Source organism: Danio rerio, chromosome 2, assembly GCF_049306965.1.
Source record: "Danio rerio strain Tuebingen ecotype United States chromosome 2, GRCz12tu, whole genome shotgun sequence".
Taxonomy (NCBI): domain Eukaryota; kingdom Metazoa; phylum Chordata; class Actinopteri; order Cypriniformes; family Danionidae; genus Danio; species Danio rerio.
In genome coordinates, this window is record NC_133177.1 from 27,620,750 (window position 1) to 27,640,518 (window position 19,769).

Below are 19,769 nucleotides of genomic sequence, written 5' to 3' on the forward strand. Positions count from 1 at the left end.
ATATTTTTTTTCTGAAAGTCTTATTTTTTTATTTCGACTAGAATAAAAGCAGTTTTTAATTTTTTAAAACCATTTTAGGGTCAATATTATAGCCCCTCTTAAACAATATTTTTTTTTTCAATTGTCTACAGAATAAACCACTGTTATACAATAACTTGCCTAATTAACCTAGTTAAGCATTTAAATGTCACTTTAAGCTGAATACTAGTATCTCAAAAATATCTAGTCAAAAATTATTTACTGTCATCATGGCAAAGATAAAATAAATCATTTATTAAAATGAGTTTTTAAAACTATTATATTTAGAAATGTGTTGAAGAAATCTTATTTGTGTTAAATAGAAATTGGGGGAAAAATATACAGGGGGGCGAATAATTCTGACTTCAACTGTATATAAAATATGTTCAAATATATTAGCTTTCATAAATGTATTGTATACATATTAATTTTATATATGTGTTGATATATGGTAATGTGAACACACACACATACTTATATGTAAATTTTTTTATATATAATCTTTGTTGGTTGAAAAACATATAAAGCATCATTTTGCAATACTGTAAAATATATGTTGCATATATGACATATTTTATATATTTTATATAATATATTTTATAAATGTCATATCCAAATATATAATTTGCATATATTTACATTTATCAGGTTTCTAGTGAAAAAAATTCAGCATGGGCAATTTTGCATTCTGGGAAATATTGTACTCTTCTATGCCACAGTAAAATTGTATTACAAAACTATACAACTTAATTTTATATTTCTGAAAAATATTGTTTGTAAATAAATTGAAACCTTTATGCAGCAAGAGTGCATAAAATGTATCAAAAATGTATGTAAAAAATTTTGTTTGAGGCATTGCATTTAATCATACATATTTCTTAAAATAACTCTACTTTAAGTAAATGTAAAATTGTAAAATGTTACATTGTTTACAGAACTTTATGATCATCAACAAATTCAAAATGTGTCTCAATATCCACAAAAATATTAAGCAAAACAACTGTTTGTAACATTGATAATTATAAGAAATGTATATCAGCTTATGAGAACAATTTCCTAAAACTTGTGTGACTCTCAAGAGTGTTTACTTGTCACCTACAAACATACTGTGGCTGCTTAATTTTTCCACATTTATGTTTTGATTTGTTAGGTGGTGCGGTGGCGCAGTCACCTCACAGCAAGATCACTGGTTTGAGCCTCTGCTGGGTCAGATGGCATTTCTGTGTGGAGTTTGCATGTTCTCCCCGTGTTCGCATGGATTTCCCTTTGGGTGCTCTGGTACTGTATATACTGTAGGAGAAAACAACGTTACATCAGAGCTTGCATTATCACTCACCGTGGGTTCAGATCAATCAAGGTGAAGGATTATTTTTGATTTAATAGAAAACACAAACATTTCACAGAATTGTGTTTTAATGCTGCCATAGCATTGCTTGTATGGAATTTCATTTAATTATAACAGTTTTGTGGCAGTGATAAATGGCGTCTGGTTAAATGGTGATGGCCAGGAGTGCTGATGATTCTTGTTAGAGATTATCAGGAGACGTCACTAATGCCAGTTCAGTGTGTTCACCACAGACACTTTTCAACACCTTGTCATGTTCCTGTCACTGCAGAGGTAATGACATTTAATATGGCTGAACTCTTGCCACCTGCAAACTATGGTTGGATCTGCCGCCTGTGGGATTTAATTTGGAAACCATTATCACATTATTGAATGTCTATCTGAATTTAAATTCATTTAGATTCATCTTAAAATATTACATTAGGTAATTGGCTAAATAAAGTTAGTGGCATAGTTCATCTGAAAGGGAGAATTCTGTCATCAGTTACTCACCCTTCACTTGTTCCAAACCTATTAGAGTTTCTTCCTTCTGTTGAACACAAAATGAAAATATACTGAAGAATGTTGGAAAAATCAGCCATTTTTTTTTTTTTTTATTGAACCTTTCATTGAGGTTTACTGTCTTCTGACTAATCAAAGGTCGCCAATGTGATCATGCACACCATAGCTCAAAATGCCAGACATAAAAGTATAATAAAGAAAACACTTCAGGGTCATTTTTTTTTTTTTTTTTTACATATTAACATATTTTTTTATATAGTTGTAGTACAGTTACACAGTACACTTTTTATGCCCTGCATCAAGAACAGCTCCACCAATGAGATTGGTACTTGACTTAATTTGTCCTTGTTATGGATTCCAATGGCTGCTTTTTTCCAACATTCTTCAGAATATATTTTGTGTTCAACAGAAGAAAGAAATTCAAAAGTTTAGAACCAATTGAGTGTAAGTAGATGGTAAGGAAATGTTCATTTTTAACTATATTAAAGCATTAGGTTAAGGCATTGGATATGAAGAACAAAAATCATTATTTGAATTACAGCATTTGGTTATAAAACATTTTTTTTAGGTTATAAATCATTGTTTTCTAAATTACAAATTAAATTTCTTATTATTATTATGTAGATAAATAATATGATTTATAAATAGGCGGCACAGCAAGATGGTGTCTGGTTCGAAACCCAGTTGGCATTTCTGTGGAGAGTTTGCATGTTCTCTCCATGTTGGCGTGTTTCCTCCGGGTGCTCCAAAAGAGATGCAGTATAAGTGAATTGAATAATTGGTAACTCTTTAAAATCACAGTACATGAATAATGATGTATTAATATGTAAACTAAACATTACTGTATTATGAATTATTGATGAATAAGGCGCATGCTAATCAAAAACTAACTTTAATTACAACATGTATTCAGTGTAAATATACTAGACCTAATGTGCATAAGGAGTTCATGAGTAGTTAATAGGGGTTTTAATGATGATGTGCCCCTCCAAGTAAAGTCATGATATAATTATTCATGTTGGTTAAATTAAGCATAAACTAATGTGGTAATTAATGCATTAGTTAACAAACAATCATGTACTAACAAGTAATTAAGGTATTCTCTATTCACACATGAACACACGTGACTCATGTTATAGTTAAAGTTATGATTAGCGCATACATTAACTCATTATTAGCTCATAATAAACTAATGTTTAACTTGCATATTAACACATCATTATTCATGTACTGTTATTGTGAAGTGTTACTGAATAAACTAAATTGGTCGTAGTGTATGAGTGTGTGTGTGTGAATGTAAGAGTGTGTGAGTGTTTCCTAGTACTGTGTTGTGGCTGGAAGGGCATCCGCTGCATAAAACATATGCTAGAATAGTTGATGGTTCATTCCGCTGTGGCGATCTCTGATAAATCATAGACTAACCTGAAGCAAAATTAATGATTTATAAATATACACTGTATAATTCATGATTATAATTTTTTTTTCTAAATTGACAAACAAAAGTTAAATCTAATACAAACGCTAATAAAAGTATATAAGTATATTTAAAAAGTATTGATCATTATTAGTTCATGTTAACTACTATTTTAAACTGTTTCTTGTTAATCTTAAAAGGACTGGTGTCATGTAAACAGCCTCATCATTCAGGCTTCAGCAAGAGACAGCTGAGGTAAAAGTAGTTACTGAAAGGTGTAAGAGAGTGTTTAGCAGGGGATAACTAGCTGCTAGTGAAGCTTATATTTTGGTGGCTGTTAGCCATAGAGGTATTCAGCATTCATCATTCCTGAGAGCTCTCACAGTCACGCCATTCCTCCAACACCACGTAGACACAATACATTAGTTACCAGAAACAGTCCTAATGTTTATTTCAAAACAGAAAGTAACAGGATAACAGGCTGTCATAACAATGTCGACCCTCCATTTAACTAACAGGATGTCTGAGAGCAGCGCTTGAATAGTGTGAATGTCTCTTATTAGCACTGCCTTATGAACTCTTAATAAAGTTGTACATCGAGTTTTTTTAATGAACAGTAAAATCAAGATACCGTCAGCTATTTATACTGGTTACTTTGCTTTACTGTATTAGATATAAAAAAAGATTAGTAATTTTAACATAAGTGACCTTGAACCCTTAAATTCATTCAGTTTTGATTCAGGAGCATCTGTACTGGTTATAGAAAAAATCTAAACTGATACTTTATTGTGTCACTGTTTATATGGAAATGCAGAGTTGTATAAAAAGTATCTCATTATCAAACAAATTCCTTTTTGCACGTTTTTTTTTTTTTTTTTTGGCTTCCTATGATAACAGTTAAACCACTGATGACAGATGGAATGCTTTGACAGTATTTTTGGCTGTTTTTCAGGACTTTTCTGGACCTTTGCTGTCTAGGGAGAATGAGGCAGATCTAAAAATTTATTTGTGCCTTGTCTCAGGAGATTGAAATTACAAGGGGGTGAGTAATTAATAACATCATTTCATGTTTGCGTGAACTAACCCTTTAATAACCTTTTGGCTATTGTTACACTTTCAAGGAGACGACGTCCGTTCTTGTAACAACACATTTATTTTCTTTGAAACACATAGGAAACACATTGTCAAGGAGCACACCAGTTGTGTTTGCAATGCAGCTAATCATATACTGACTACCACTTATTTTTGGTACTGTTTATGGACACATAAGAGTTATAAATAATTACATGTCCTATAGTGCAATTGTTTAGCTACAGTCCAATTGTTTAGCAAATACATGACACTGACATATTGTTATTTAAAGCACAATTAAGAAAAGCTCTAAATCAATAAACAATTAGCATCATCACAAAATAGACCTAAATGTGTGCATCACAGCCTTGTTTAACTTTTATACAAATGAATAGAGCAACATATATAAACAAAGACAAAAATATCTATGTCACATTTCCACATGACTTTCATTGATAATTGTTGAAAGCTGTATCAATGCACTTTTTAACTTCTATGAAATATAACTTTACTGTAGGGGGCTGTAGAGAACTTAAGCCAAAAAGAGACTACAAAACAAAAATAAACATTTTGATTTGGTTACAATCTTTATTTCTCATGTACTTTTTATGTGAGATGCTCGTGCATAAGTGTGTGTGTGTGTGTGTGTGTGTGTGTGTGTGTGTGTGTGTGTGTGTGTGTGTGTGTGTGTAACAATGGCAATAGTGTACATATATAACTCAGGCTTCTCTTACGTACTTTAAAGGGCACCTGTGATGAAAATTAACTTTTATAAGCTGTTTGGACAGAACTATTTGAAGATATAGTGTCTCCCCAGTCATATTGGAGTGATAGAAACACAATAAGTCTCTTTTTTTGAAATGTTGATGTTAAAATAGGATCCAAATCCTAGTCATTTTGAGGCCCACTGTAATGTGAGTGCGTAGGAGTGCTTCTCCCCCCCCCACCAAATTGATTGACAGGTGCCATGCCTCCATAATAACACACATACACATGTCCACAGAAAATTTCTTGCATTTTTTTCTGAAATTAAAAAATATGTTAAAACTCTCTGTGATCAGCTTCACCTCAATAATAAGTTTTGTATGTTTAAAATGTTTTTAAAACAGTGCATTTTTGTAATAAAGAGAATAAAATCGCCATGTGATTCTTAACCGCTATAATCACCACGCCAGTAAACGTGTATATGTGTATGTATGTACTGCAAACGGCATCTGTGTGTGACTCATCATTTCAGAAAGGCTTAAATAAACTCCACCACAGAAACATGAAATAAACTTATTTGGTATTTTGGACTAATGAGCTGTATTTCAGCTTCATCCATGTCTGTCTCTATCACTGACTGCTGTTTATCTGATGTAACACATGATGAGAAGCAGACACCCACATGGGAACGGTGGGAGGGGAAAAGCAGCTCATTTAGATTTAAAGCCACAGGCTACAAAAACAGCTACGCTGACACCAAAACAGGCAGATTCTGCAGGCTAATAAATAATCTGATGGGTGTTTTGAGCTGAAACTTTACAGACACATTTAGAGACACCAAAGTCTTATCTTACATCTTGTGAAACAAGTAAATTAGGTGTCTTTTAACTATAATAAATGTTGTTGTTGTTGTTATGCAGTGATGCCATAGGGATATATTTATCTCCTCCCAAAGAACCTTTCAGACAACATTATTACAGTGAAAAATAAATATGAATCATCTAAAGACATTTGTTTTTCCACTACAAAGAATGTAAAGGTTCTTTGGGTGTTAAATACATTTCATGAAACTTCAAGTTTTGATAAAGAATTTCTATTTTGAAGAGAGTGCTCAAGAAATTAGTCGTGCACATAAGAGTGTTTTAAGGGCAAATATCTTAAAATAAAACATCTGATATCTAACATCTTAAAGGATGATAATTGTAATGTTATAATAATGATTGGTACAGGTCATCTGTGTTACTCTAATATTACATCATGCATGCTTTATTTACTAATAATTAAACATCCCCAAGTTTAGCATTTGAGTCAATGTCTTTTTGTCTGCTGCCTGAGTGTGTGATGCTGGTTGTCTGTATCAGCTCAGAGTTGGATGGATTTAGCAGGTATTGAAGCACACAGACGTGCAGCTGCCCTGAATGTCACTCAGAGCTTTAGCAGAGGATTATTGCAAAGTGCCAGAGATGACTGCACTCTTTAGCCAAGAAAAAGAGACAGCATGTTTTATCTGGCTATCATAAGAACTTATTAAAGTAACTATAAAGTAAAATGGCTTCCAATCATCCTGTTAATCATTTTAAGCCTTTAGCTTTGCAACATACAAAGCGATCAACGGCAGAGTGTTTACTGTGAACACAAAGTCATTTATAGTGGATTTATTACAGCAACAATGCAAACTTTGTCGATTTAAAACTCACAGGACAACAATATGAGACACAGATAAAGGAAAAGTGGCTGTAATGTGTTTTGTAAGCATCATAATGCATGATTAATTGTTTCATACAGTCGAAGTAGGTTTTTAAAAGAAACTATTGTGTGGCTATTTAAAAACATAAAGACAGCTGATAAACCACAGACATGTTGTTCATTCTGTGAGAATGACAAAGAGACTCCAGTCGTTCCCAGGAGCCGTTTTAAAAGTCCCAAGTGCTTACCAACTCTGTATATGACATGCTTTCCTATACATATGATTGTTCCAGCTCTCTATAGGTTTTTAGTTTATATGGTAGCTTGTTTTTTCTTGTTGCAATAAAATATTGACATAAAATGTTGAAATAAATTAACTGAATTGATTTTAACTATTATTATTTTACCATTTACAAATCTGTTTGAGTTTCTTTCTTCCCTCGAAGACAACTTCGTATTTTGAAGTATGTTGGAAAGCACAAGCCATTGACTTGCATAGTACTTTTTGTTCCTGCTATGGCTGTCAATGGCTGCTTTATTCATCATTCTTCAGGATATCTTGTTTTATGTTCAAGAGAAGAAAGAAATTCATAAAGGTTTAGAACCACTTGAGTGCAAGTAAACGGCAAGAACATTTTAATTTTTGGGTGTACTTTTCCTTTGAGGATACCTTATTGCTTTCCTTCTGCAAGCTAGAATCATCTGCCAAGTTAATAAATGTACTAATCATGAGCAATATTGCAAGTCAAAAGATGAATTATGATGTGAATATAATGACAGAGTTTTTCAACATTACAATCTTACATTCTTACATTTTTATAGCCATCATAAGGCACATGGAATACTTAAATAATGATGATTTATTTGAGATAGTTTTATCTTAAATACTCATTGACATAAATACATGTTTTATACAGATATACAGAAAGTGATTTTAGGCTTCTGTTTTAGAATTAAACTGATGCTAAAAAGAAGCTTGTTTCTGCAATTTTTATGTCTATCTTTGGACTACAGTGATGTTATTTATATGCATGCATTTTCTCACAGTTTGCATGCTTAAGACATTGTTTACCATGGTGCACTGAGGTTTATAACACATCTTATATTCCTCACTCATTACTGTGTACTGTACACTCAAGTAGGTTGGATTGCTTTGTCCACTTGTAGGCTCAACATTGGTATATCTTTGTTTATAAATCTATTCTGGGTTTACTCCCCTCATATCTCCAAAGTTAAATTTGTAAAAAACCTGTCTCTATAGGCTTCGGTCTCAGGAAATGTATTTATTGTCTGTTGCGTACTGAAAAAGGAAAAAAAGGCTATTAAGTATGCAGGACTTTTTGCATGGAATAACCTCCAAACAAAGTTGCCATTTAAAGAGTTGGTTTCACTACATTTTAAAAAGAGGTTATAATAATAATAATAATAATAATAATAATTCATGGTCACCATGATAGCAACTTGTACTGCAATTATTAATTAATCAAATTATGATTAATAACCAATCTTTACCATTAATTATTCACGTAATAATTATTGTTCTATATAAATAGGTATTTGCAACATTTCTCTCTCTGGACCTTCATCCAGATATCAATACAAAAACGTACTTTTTGAAATATATTCTCAAATCATACATTGTCACTTGAAATTGTACCTGCTTGATCCCATGAAACCTGAATTCAAGAACCAGGGGGCGTCATTGGTTAAGTGACCACAAACCAGCAGATCGTCACCTGAAGTAGTTTATAGCGCCCCCTTCTGGTAAACACAATAGAGTCCAATAGGTCATTGCAGCGCAAAAACATAGATAAATTTGAGGGATGTAAACAATATCAAAGGTCCTAACCTAAGCTTCCCAAAATCCCAAAAGAGCCATATTGCTATTTAATGTTATGACAGGGGTTTAAAAGTTACGTTATGATTGAATTGACTTTTGTTACAGTTATGAAATGGTTTGACAACAAGCAGGAAATGTTCATGGGCCAATGACATAACCACATTGAAGTGGTCTATACGCAGATGGGCTATATAAAACAGTAGAGTGTAATCATAGGTTAATATCAGTTATGCACAATATATTTACATTTTTGTAGCTGCTGAAAATATAACAAGTCTTAAGTTCTTTTAAAGCAGCCCAGTGTTGGACGTGTATTTTTAGCTTTGTTTAACAGGGTCTAGACCTGTAGACATTGGTCAGGGTAGAACTACATTTAAATTAAATGTACACAAGAGGCTTAATAAGTTGTCATTCATACCTGGAGCTGTGATATATCTTAAGAATGATAGATTTTGTTTTTCTAAGCTAAGGAGGTGCCACTGATTCTCTCCAAGAAGGCATAGATGTGGTTCTTAAGGATTAGGTTAAATGTGAATAAATCACACATTTGATATGAATCATTTCTCAATCATTCCTAAAATTTTACACTACTGAACACTCCCAGATCATGCCTATTCCTTAGTACATTTATTTCCTGCTCTCCCTGTCCCATATGGTCTGGTTGGTGTATAGTAATATCTCAGGCCCATAGCCAAGGGGGGTTCAGGTAGTTTGAAAGACCCACCTTACTATGACAAAGGTCCAGAATTTGTCCTATACATGAGCTCATTTGTTCTATTTTGACTGCTACACCATCATAAATTGTAAAAAAAAAAATAATAATAATAATTAAAAAAAAAAAAATATATATATATATATATATATATATATATATATATATATATATATATATATATATATATATATATACCTAAAAAGGACTTTAAGACCAAACAGCTAATCAGTTTTGGGTAATGCAAACTATTATTTTTCTTACAACATCCAGCTGTGCAAGAAAACATACTAAAGGTTGTGAGTGAAGTCATCTTTCACTACTGTATTTTACAAGTAACTTTTATTCTTAATCTTGGACCTTATTCGTGAAACAACCAATGAAAATGAAAATGACCAATAAAAGGTGTGAAACACCAAACGCTCTACTTCTAATTTTGTAGAAAATGAATTTTCCTCTAGCTTTCCTTACATATTTATCCATATTGAAAAAAAATGCCCAAACAGTAACTCTCATCAATATTATTGCTCAGATCTTTCTGCATTTTCATTTTCAGATTATCACAAATGGCTGCATAATTTGCACTGCATGTAAGCATAGAATCAGTCTGAGCTTTACATGGTGACTGTACACAGTCTACAGATACACTTCACATTTTATTTGTTTTGAAACAATGTCCAGTTTCATTCATGAGATGAAAACTGTTTTCATGCTGCAGTTGCTCATCAGTAAGCATATATGTGCATGTCAATTAACAACAGACAGTTCCAAAAGTGTGCTGAAAACACTCGATTGCTTTTGACTAAATTAAAGAAAAGGTTTACCCAAGATTGAACATTTTTTTCTCACTGTTTAATTTACTCACTTATTTACTCACCCTTAAGTAATTCCAAACTTTTATTTTTCTGTTTAGCCCCAGGAAAGATGTTTTGAAGAAAACTGAAATCCATTGTTGTTTATAAGAAAAACAATAGTCGATAGTTACAGGTTCCCACATTTCGTCCAACTATCATCTTTTGTATTCAATAGTGTAAATAAATTATTTTACATTTTTGGGTGAACTATCTATTTATCTTTGCACATGATAATAATAAAAAAAACAATATATGCGCCACACACAAAACATTTTAAATGCTTACATCTCTTTTAAAAGCACAAATAAACAAGTAAAAAAGGGCAATCATGAATCATGTAATCATGAATTTAATGCTAAGCATGTTTTAAAGTTGTTTTTTTCTTCAAACATGTGAAACAGTTTTTGGACATTTCAAATAAAACACATGTGATCACATGGGTTTTGCATGAAAACCTTCCAAAGGCATGTTTCCCATGTGTGATTATAACATGCAGTTGGCCATATGCAGCTCAATGTTTCTTTTACATGTTTTTGCAGAATATGAGCTAAAATACTATTCATTTATTTTCTTTTCGGCTTAGTCTCTTTCTTAATCTGGGGTCGCCACAGCGAAATGAACCGCCAACTTATCCAGCATATGTTTTATGCAGCGGATGCCCTTCCAGCTGTAACCTATCACTGGGAAACATCCATATACACTTATTCATATACATACACTATGGACAATTTAGCTTACCCAATTCACCTGTAGCGCATATTTTTATACTTTAAACCATTTGTGTGTGTGTGTGTGTGTGTGTGTGTGTGTGTGTGTGTGTGTGTGTGTGTGTGTGTGTGTGTGTGTGTGTTTTTGACAGAAACGCTTTTTTTTATGCATCTCAAAGCTTTCTAGCACCGGAGTTTTGAAATATAATATAGAACCTTCCTCTAGTCTGGTTCTGCATCCAGTGCTGCTGAAACTCTCACAGGAAAACAATTCTCCATGTTCGGTGCAATAACTTAATCTTCTTCTGAATTTTGTCTAGTAACTGAGGGTTTAATTTCTTGAGATAATTTCTTCCATTTTTTTTAGAGGGAGAGAGAAGAAGAAGAGAATGCAGCTGCTGCAGACTGTGGAGGCTATTGAGGGACTCGGTGATTGACAGAGACAGGCAGAACCGACAGCTGAAGCTAAGAATGGAGAAAGCAGCGGTGTGAGATGAAGATACAGCACAAAGGTTAGAGCTAAATATGGCTGAATTGAAAAGCACCCCAGTAACTGTTCATAGCATTTACTGGCATTTATACAGCAGTGTTCACTGACATTTTAAGAGCACTGCTCTCATTCACTAAAAACAGCACTAAAATGTGTAATTAAGATATCAATTGAATTTATTTTTCATTTCATCATTGCAATTATGTCAAGTTAAACAATGATCCTTTTTTACCATGTAGTTATATGAGAATAGTACTTATTTTGGATACTAGTGTCTTTTTAGTACTTTATTAGTTACTAGTGCTTATTCTTTTACTATTTATAGATACTTTATCATTCATGAGTGCTTATTATTAGACAATAGTACCTATTAAATTGGGTAACTATTCATTTGATACTAGTAGACTACTTATTATGCTGATTTTATTTATTATAAGCTATTTTTATACTACTTATTTGTTGCACAATAAAAAACTTAGTCATGAAAATATGTTTTTGTTAATTAAATTAAACACTTAACTAAGTCAACCATGTTTCTAACTAACTTTTTTAATTATACAAGCTGTTTAAGGTCAGTTAATGTCATTTAAGTTACAATGACTAAGGTTAATTTGATTCAACTTAAAAAAAATGTAAGGTACAAAGTATGTATTAACTACTTATTAGAGCTTATTATTTAGCTACAAGTACTGTTGTTGCTAGAAATAAATATATTTTAGCTATGGCTCAAATGTTATGTTCACCCAAAATGAAAATTTTGTCATTTACTTCCCTTTTCTTGTTTCAAACGTTTGTGCATGTCTGTTAAACACAAAATAGTATATTTTGAAGAAAACTGGACACCATTGACTTCTGTATTTGTTTTTACTACTATGGAATTCAGTGCGGTTACAGGTACATTTGAATTTTTATGCGTTTATTGCAGTTATGACTAGTAAACATTATCAAATATTCGTATTTATATAGTACATACTAGCAAACTGTATATGTATTAACAGCTATTAAAAGCTCTTATTTGTAGATAGTAATACTTATTCAGCAAATACCATAACACATTTATTAAATACTTGTTCTGTTGCTAGTAATTGTTTTGGTAAATTCTACTTTTACTTTTTTAAATTTCAGTTTTTGTTGCTAAGATTTGTTTCCAGTAATAATCACAAAGGATATTATTGACATTTACACTAACCATCCACTTTATTAGGTACACCAGTCCAACTGCTCGTTAACAAATTTCTGATCAGCCAATCACATGGCAGAATCTCAAAGCATTTAAGCATGTAGACATGGTCAAGACGATCTGCTGAAGTTCAAGTGCATGGGTTTTAGTGCCATAAGGGCTGGTCTGAGTGTTTCAGAAACTGCTGATTTACTGGGATTTTCACGCACAACCATCCTTAGGGTTTGCAGAGAATGGTGCGAAAAAGAGAAAATATTCAGTGAGCGGCAGTTCTGTGGGGGCAAATGCCTTGTTGACGACAGAGGTCAAAGGAGAATGGCCAGACTGGTTCCAGCTGATATAGAGGCAACAGTAACTCAAATAACCATTCGTTACAACAGAGGTATGCAGAAGAGCATTTCTGAACACACAACATGTCCAACCTTGAGGCGGATGGGCTACAGCAGCAAAAGACCACATCGTGGGCCACTCCTTTCAGCTAAGAACAGGAAACTGAAGCCACAATTTGCACAGGCTCACAATATTGGACAATAGAAGATTGGAAAAAATTTGTCTAGTCTGATTTCTGCTGCGACATTCAGATGGTATGGTCAGAATTTGGCATCAACAACATAAAAAATAGATCCATCCAGCGTTGTATCAATGGTTCAGGCTGGTGGTGGTGGTGTAATAGTGTGAGGGATATTTTCTTGGCACACTTTAGGCCCATTAGTACCAATTGAGCATCGTATTAACACCACGGCCTATCTGAGTGTTGTTGTTGACCATGTCCATCCCTTTATGACCACAGTATTCCCATCTTCTAATGGCTACTTCCAGCAAGATAACACACCATGTCATAAAGCGCGAATCATGTCAGACAGGTTTCTTGAACATGACAATGAGTTCACTGTAGTCAAATGGCCTCCACAGTCACCAGAGCTCAATCCAATAGAGCATCTTTGAGATGTGGTGGAAAGGAAGATTCATATCATGAATGTGCAGCCAATAAATCTGCTGCGTAATGCTATGATGTCAATATGGACCAAAATCTTTGAAAAATAGTTCCAGTACCTTGTTGAATTTACACCATGAAGTCAGTTCTGAAGGCAAAAATGGGTCCAACCCGGCACTAGTAAGGTGTACCTAATAAAGTGGCTGGTGAGTGTATATAAATAGTACCTAATTAATTCATTTCTATTATCTTTTATATAGTAAGTAAAATTATTTAATAGGTTCTAGTAATTAAAAAATACTATGCTACCAGTAATGGGTACTGATTGCGTAATATTTTTAATTACTAGAACCTTTAAGTATTAATCCCAGTTAGAGTACATTTTAATCAAAATAAACATCACTAGTCATTATGAAATAGCACTAGTACCAAGATAATATAGTATCTATTTAATAGCTTCAATATCTAATTAATGAGTAGTATCTAAAAGTAGTGGTATCTTCTGAATAAGTTCTACAATCCAACACATAAGTAAATTAAAGAGATCATATTAGAAAGTACATGTATCCAATATTAATAACAGATATATAAATAATGAACAAGTATTAGTATCTTTTAAAAGGCTAATTCCCAAAGGGTTATCACTAACAGCTAATGAATAAGTAGTTGTACTTACTAATACAAATGCATACACATATTGACATATATATATATATTATTATTATTATTATTATTATTATTATTATTAGCATGATAATATATACTAGTGTTCTATACTGATTAAATGTTGAAATAGCTTGCCATAGTAAGAGAAGTTTCTTACAGAGCAGTAATTGCAACATGACACCTGCAAACACAAGCACACAGAAGGCGACAACATTTCTTTTTCTGTTGTGAGGGGGTGGAGAGTGGGCCCTGTGAAAGCTGCCAGAGACCCTCTGTAAGGACAGTTGTGCGGCTGGAGAAATGAAAGTGACCCGCACATTCAAAGAGCATGGAAATCAGGAATGAACAGGACTCTCAAGGATTTGGAATCAGTGAGTAAACAGAAGTTATTGGTGACGAGCATGTGAAGGCCGAGCGCTCCCAGATCACTGGAAAGACGGATCAGAGGAGACACAGGCCATGAAAATCTCCTGGAGGTTGAAGGACATAGAGTGCAAGAAGAGGAAAGAGTTTTCACAACTGGATTGAATGCAAAAAAAAATTGTGACTGTAACTATAAGCATATCTGCAACCGATTTCAGTGCCAACTGGAGCAAACGTTTGCACTGATCTACTTTGATGATTACTGTACATGCTTACTCTTTGAGCACATGTAAATCTATTAATTGCATATTTATTTAGTATTCACTGCAGGGGAATTTGTACTATTACAACCCATATTATCTGTAATTGACCTCAAACAATACAAATGTTTCTAAACTCGATCCTTGTGGTCATTACTGACCTGGCAGCTGGACTTCTGGGCAACACATCATTTCGACGTCATTTCCACTTGCTGCTGTCGGCCTTGCTTTTGTTTGGGCCTCTCCTGAGTCTGTGGGTTTCCCATTATAGTGTCTTCGCCAAGAGGACTCACTTTCTGTACAGGTAAGCAGCACAAACCTGTTCAAATAAATATGTTATTAAATTCAGTTTAACTAAGCAACACCACACCGGCAAGATTTCTGTTGTCTGTACTATAGTGTCGCTGCTTGTTTACAACAAATGTTAGCACTGAATGACTTGCGTTTTAGACACATTATTTGCCATTTGTATTCAAAATGAGGTCAAACCAGAATGAAACCATCACATCTCTATGCAACACAGTAGTATTGCTGAATAAAACTGGGTTTGCTGAATGATTGATTCAATGACTTCTCCATAAAACTCCAAATTTTCCTATAAAGTACATTTAAAAATTACATTTACTATTTGTCCAAACTACTTATTAAAATTGAGCAGAAACAACCCAAATCTTGAGGTTTTTTCAGGACAACGCAGTTGTTTTAAGTTCAATCCACTTATATTTGTAAAAATGAATAAGTTAAATTAATTCCTTCATGTTTCCTCAACACAAATTGATTGTGTGGAACCCAGCATTTTACAGTGTGTGAAAAACAGTATGTGAGCAGAGGAGTATGTCTGAATTCATAAGTATTTGAAAAAAGTGGGCAAAATGTACACCAATGACCTACTACTACAAGTGAGATTCTGAAGAGCGCATCCACTGGACATCTAACTATTGCATGAGGCCGTAAGAGAGAATGTAGGAATGGAAGTGAAGTAAAGCAACTTGTTAATCAAGTTATGTTATATTTTATATATTTATGCAGTGGATAAATTAGTGAATTTAATTTTATAAGGTCCCCAGCAAATAAAAATCCCATGCAAAAAGGTTTATTCTGAGATCAAAGATGTGAGTACACTACCTTTCAAAAGTCTTGTCGCCAATCCCAGTTAAGAGCAACAATTATTAACTTGACTTGTAGTTGATCATTTGGAAGTGGCAGAAGGTAGATTTTTCTGATGAATCATCTGTTGAACTGCATCCCAATCATCACAAAAACTGCAGAAGACGTACTGGAACCTGCATGGACAAAAGATTCTCACAGAAATCAGTCAAGTTTGGTGAAGGAAAAATCATGGTTTTACATTCAGTATGGAGGCATGTGAGAGTGAATGGCAACATCAACAGCCTGAGGTATCAGGTATTTTTGCTGCCCATTACATTACAAACCACAGGAGGAGACAAATTCTGCAGCAGGATAGCGCTTCTTATCATACTTCAGCCTCAAAGTTCCTGAAAGCAAAGAAGGTCAAGGTGCTCAAGGATTGGCCAGCTCAGTCACCAGACATGAACATTATTGAGCATGTCTGGGGTAAGATGAAGGAGGCATTGAAGATGAATGCAAAGAATCTTGATGAACTCTGGGAGTCCTGCAAAAACACTTTCTTTGCCACTCCAGATGACTTTATTAATGAGTTATTTGAGTCATTGCAGAGATGTACGACTGCAGTCCTCCAAGCTCATGGGAGTCATACACAATATTCATTATTTTCCACTGCACCATGACTTTATATTCTATACTGTACAGTATTTCTGTTAATTGACAAGACTTTTGTCTAAGCAAAGTCAGACCTTACTGTACTAATTAATTAATTAAAAATCAAGCCATGATCATATTTTACTTAAGTAAAATAAGCATAATCTAACGGCCTTTGCCTTCAGATAAGCCACTTCTGATACCAAATGATCAACTAAAAGTTATTATTTGTTGTTCCTAAAACTTGGATAGATGACAAGACTTTTGTCAGGTAGTGTAAAATGTGACATAAATTGTTTTTAAAAATTACAAGATTAATTGAAGGCAGTATTTATTATAACAATGTGACCAATCAGTCTCAGTTGCCTCACTTCACTGCTAAATGAAATTGTCACCCAATCCCAAATGGCACTCTTCACCTTTGTGGTCTTCCTCTGCACTTTCATAAAATAATCTGCTTAAACCTTAATTTGTTCATCCTTAGCAGAAGTGTGCATAGCATCAAAACGGCCGTTCCAAAAATTCAAATATACTCACCCAAACTTCTATGAGTTTTCTTTTACTTTCTGATGAACCAGAAGACATTTGGAAGACTATATAAAAATTTTAGTCATCGACTTTTTAGTAAAAATTGTTAGGAAGTCAATAGCTACCTATTTCCAACATTCTTCAAATGACCTTCTTTTGTATTTTAAAACAAGACTTAACATAGGCCTACGTCTATCTGTGGCAGCCATTTCAAGACCACAAGTGAACATGAAGTGTGCTATTTAGGATTGGGCCAGTAAAGTGTTCACAGGATGTGTACTTTATGCATTAAGGTGCCTACGCAGCCTACAAATAATAGCTTGCAAATGGAATATAAGATATGGACAGAGATTTCAATATTGAAACAATAATATGTTAATCCCTCTTGGTTTCTAGGGTTTTCCTGCGCTCAGGCTGGGGCTGGACCTGCATCTTTGTTGGCTCTTTTGTCTTCGTTCTCTCGTTCTCAGTTCGCCGTTCGCTCACTCTTTCCCTGCGACACCTGTCTCGGTTAGCAGTGGCCGGTGGACTGTGGTTGGGCTTCCGCAAGCTGCTGTGCTTGCTGGAAAATGCCACAGGGAGCTGCTACGAGCCCCTCAGTGCCGCTCTTGAAATGACTTCTGGGACCAATGGAGAAGGCCACCCTTTACTGCTCTTACGGGAAGCAGAAACAAAGGAGACATGCGTCCGCTCTGGCATGTTGTGGCGAGGCTACGAAGTATCTGAAGATGCCCTCCTGCTGTGTTTGTGCTGCCTGCTTCTGGCTGAGGAGACGGCAGTGTTTGGGCCCTACCTGAACCTGGGTGGACCCTCAGAAGCCCCGCTGCGCATCCTCTTCCTGTTCTGCGTCCTGCTGTTGAGTCTCTGGGTGTTCCTGCTGCTCTGCTTGCTGGCTTATTTCCCAGAATTTCCTACTCAGCTTTTAGGAGGTGCTTTGGGTTGTTTGAGCTGGAGAGCCCTGTATCAGGGCTGGTATCGACTTGGACCTAGCTGGTACTGTCCTGGAAGACCAGGGGTGGGACTTTTGTCCACCCAGAGCAAACAGGATGAGTTATTAGAAACACAAACTAATGCTAAAGAGATCGACTGAAGTATGTTTGAAATCTTAACTGAACTCAAATGAATGTTGTGTAAGGCTGCAGTACAGCAGAACATTTAGCCAAATCTCTTGTCAATATCCAACGAAGGTATATTTGATCAATTACATATGAAAAATTGCTGCTCTTGTGTTTCATTCTCAATTGCATGCTGACTAAATTCTGACATTCACCAATATGAAATTGTAGAAGCACAAAAAGTGAATCTAGACCAGGGGTTCCCAAACTTTTCAATTCGTGACCCGCAAAATAACAATGCCAGTGATATCGCAACATCCAATATCCTCTGATGTGGTTATAAATATATGAACCTTGCACATGGGCCTATTGAAAACATATCAATAGGCCCAAGACAATTCGTCATTTAAATTTAAAAAGCGCCACTCGGAGACCCTCCTACATGTTTAGTTGTGGCCTGAATTTATTTTTGTGCAATATATTTATAAACTAATTTCGAGAGTATCAATTGCTTATGATTGATCGTGGCTGGTCTTGCATCATCTTCACAGATGAATAGTAACTTACCATAAATAACCAGTTTTTTCACTACAGTCATCTTCGAATCCCGCCTTCCACCCCTACTCATTTCCCACTGTTGTCTCACAGCAAAAACGCCACTGGTTCGAGCCCCTACTAATGCCAGTCTGCATTTCTGTGCAGTTTGCATGATCTCTCCGGGTTCCTTCCACAGTCCAAAGACATACAGTATAAGTAAATTGACTAATCCAAAGTGGCATCATAAGTCAAGCTCTTAACCAGTTATATCTCTCAGCTATTCCTATTATGTTCACAAGCTGGGGATTCCTCGAGATCTACAGGCGCTCAAACTACTATCTCGCTCTTCAAACAGGAGGGAGCTCAGGGCTCTCTCCAGGGACAGCATGCCAAACACCAGGGTTCAATGCTAAGGATTTTTTTTCTACTGGTCTGATCAGGCCAGTGGTTCAGTTTTTTAATTGCCCTGCCTAAATTTTCACTGGCCCCACCAAAAAAAGGAGAAAATAAAGCAAAAGTTAATAGCTATTTCTCAGCCAAATATTTTAAATGTTTTGTAAAAATACTGTCTGTGAATCTAGAATTTCAATACTTAAAAGAAAATGTTAATAAATGTATAATGAGCAAAATTCAAAGTGTTATGCGAACAAAAGCAGTATAGAAAATGTGGAGGTATTTTATTGCAGTTTGAAATTCTTTAACAAAAGGTGGCTGACTTGTCAAACTTTGTTACTTTGTTGACTTAATTTTTTATTGTGTTGATTGCATGTGAATGTCTGCTTCCAAGACTTTAGAAACAAACTTTTTCTTTTAGCCTTATAATTTGATGTTGCCACCATGTTGCTGTTTCTTCGATGTATTGGTTGTTACCAGGTTATAGAAAAAACTGCATGCTTAAAACATCAAACCAGGTAAGAGTAACCGAAAAGCAATATAATGTTAACAACGTCACAAAGGTAGCATTTAAAGACTTAAAAAGTCCCAATCGGACCAGTAATGATCCTGTCTACTGTTCCAATCGTCTGTCATGCTGGCCCGGGCCACCAGGTAATTCTTATTGTTGAGCCCATAAAGGTGTCAGACAGTTTAACCTGGTACCATAAAATCTATCTGACGCTATTGCCGTGTCTTTAATATATCGTAATCACCCCAGGAGTAAAAAA

At 34.6% G+C, this 19,769-nt stretch overlaps 1 protein-coding gene and 1 long non-coding RNA gene across 2 annotated transcripts; one reads left to right on the top strand and one right to left on the bottom strand.

The window, feature by feature from the left end:
* Positions 1-867: 867 nt before the first annotated feature.
* Positions 868-17,881, bottom strand: LOC141378146 (uncharacterized). The gene is made up of 4 exons (XR_012391922.1): positions 17,808-17,881; positions 15,872-16,029; positions 14,908-15,065; positions 868-1,308 (listed from the first exon to the last, which is right to left on the bottom strand). It is a non-coding gene; the product is annotated as an uncharacterized lncRNA (long non-coding RNA).
* On the top strand, positions 14,389-19,130 carry fitm1l (fat storage inducing transmembrane protein 1, like). The gene is made up of 2 exons (NM_001351668.1): positions 14,389-15,050; positions 17,411-19,130. Exons 1-2 carry the CDS (start codon positions 14,872-14,874, stop codon positions 18,102-18,104), a joined length of 873 nt encoding a protein of 290 aa, NP_001338597.1. The 5' UTR covers positions 14,389-14,871; the 3' UTR covers positions 18,105-19,130.
* The last annotated feature ends 639 nt before the right edge of the window (positions 19,131-19,769 follow it).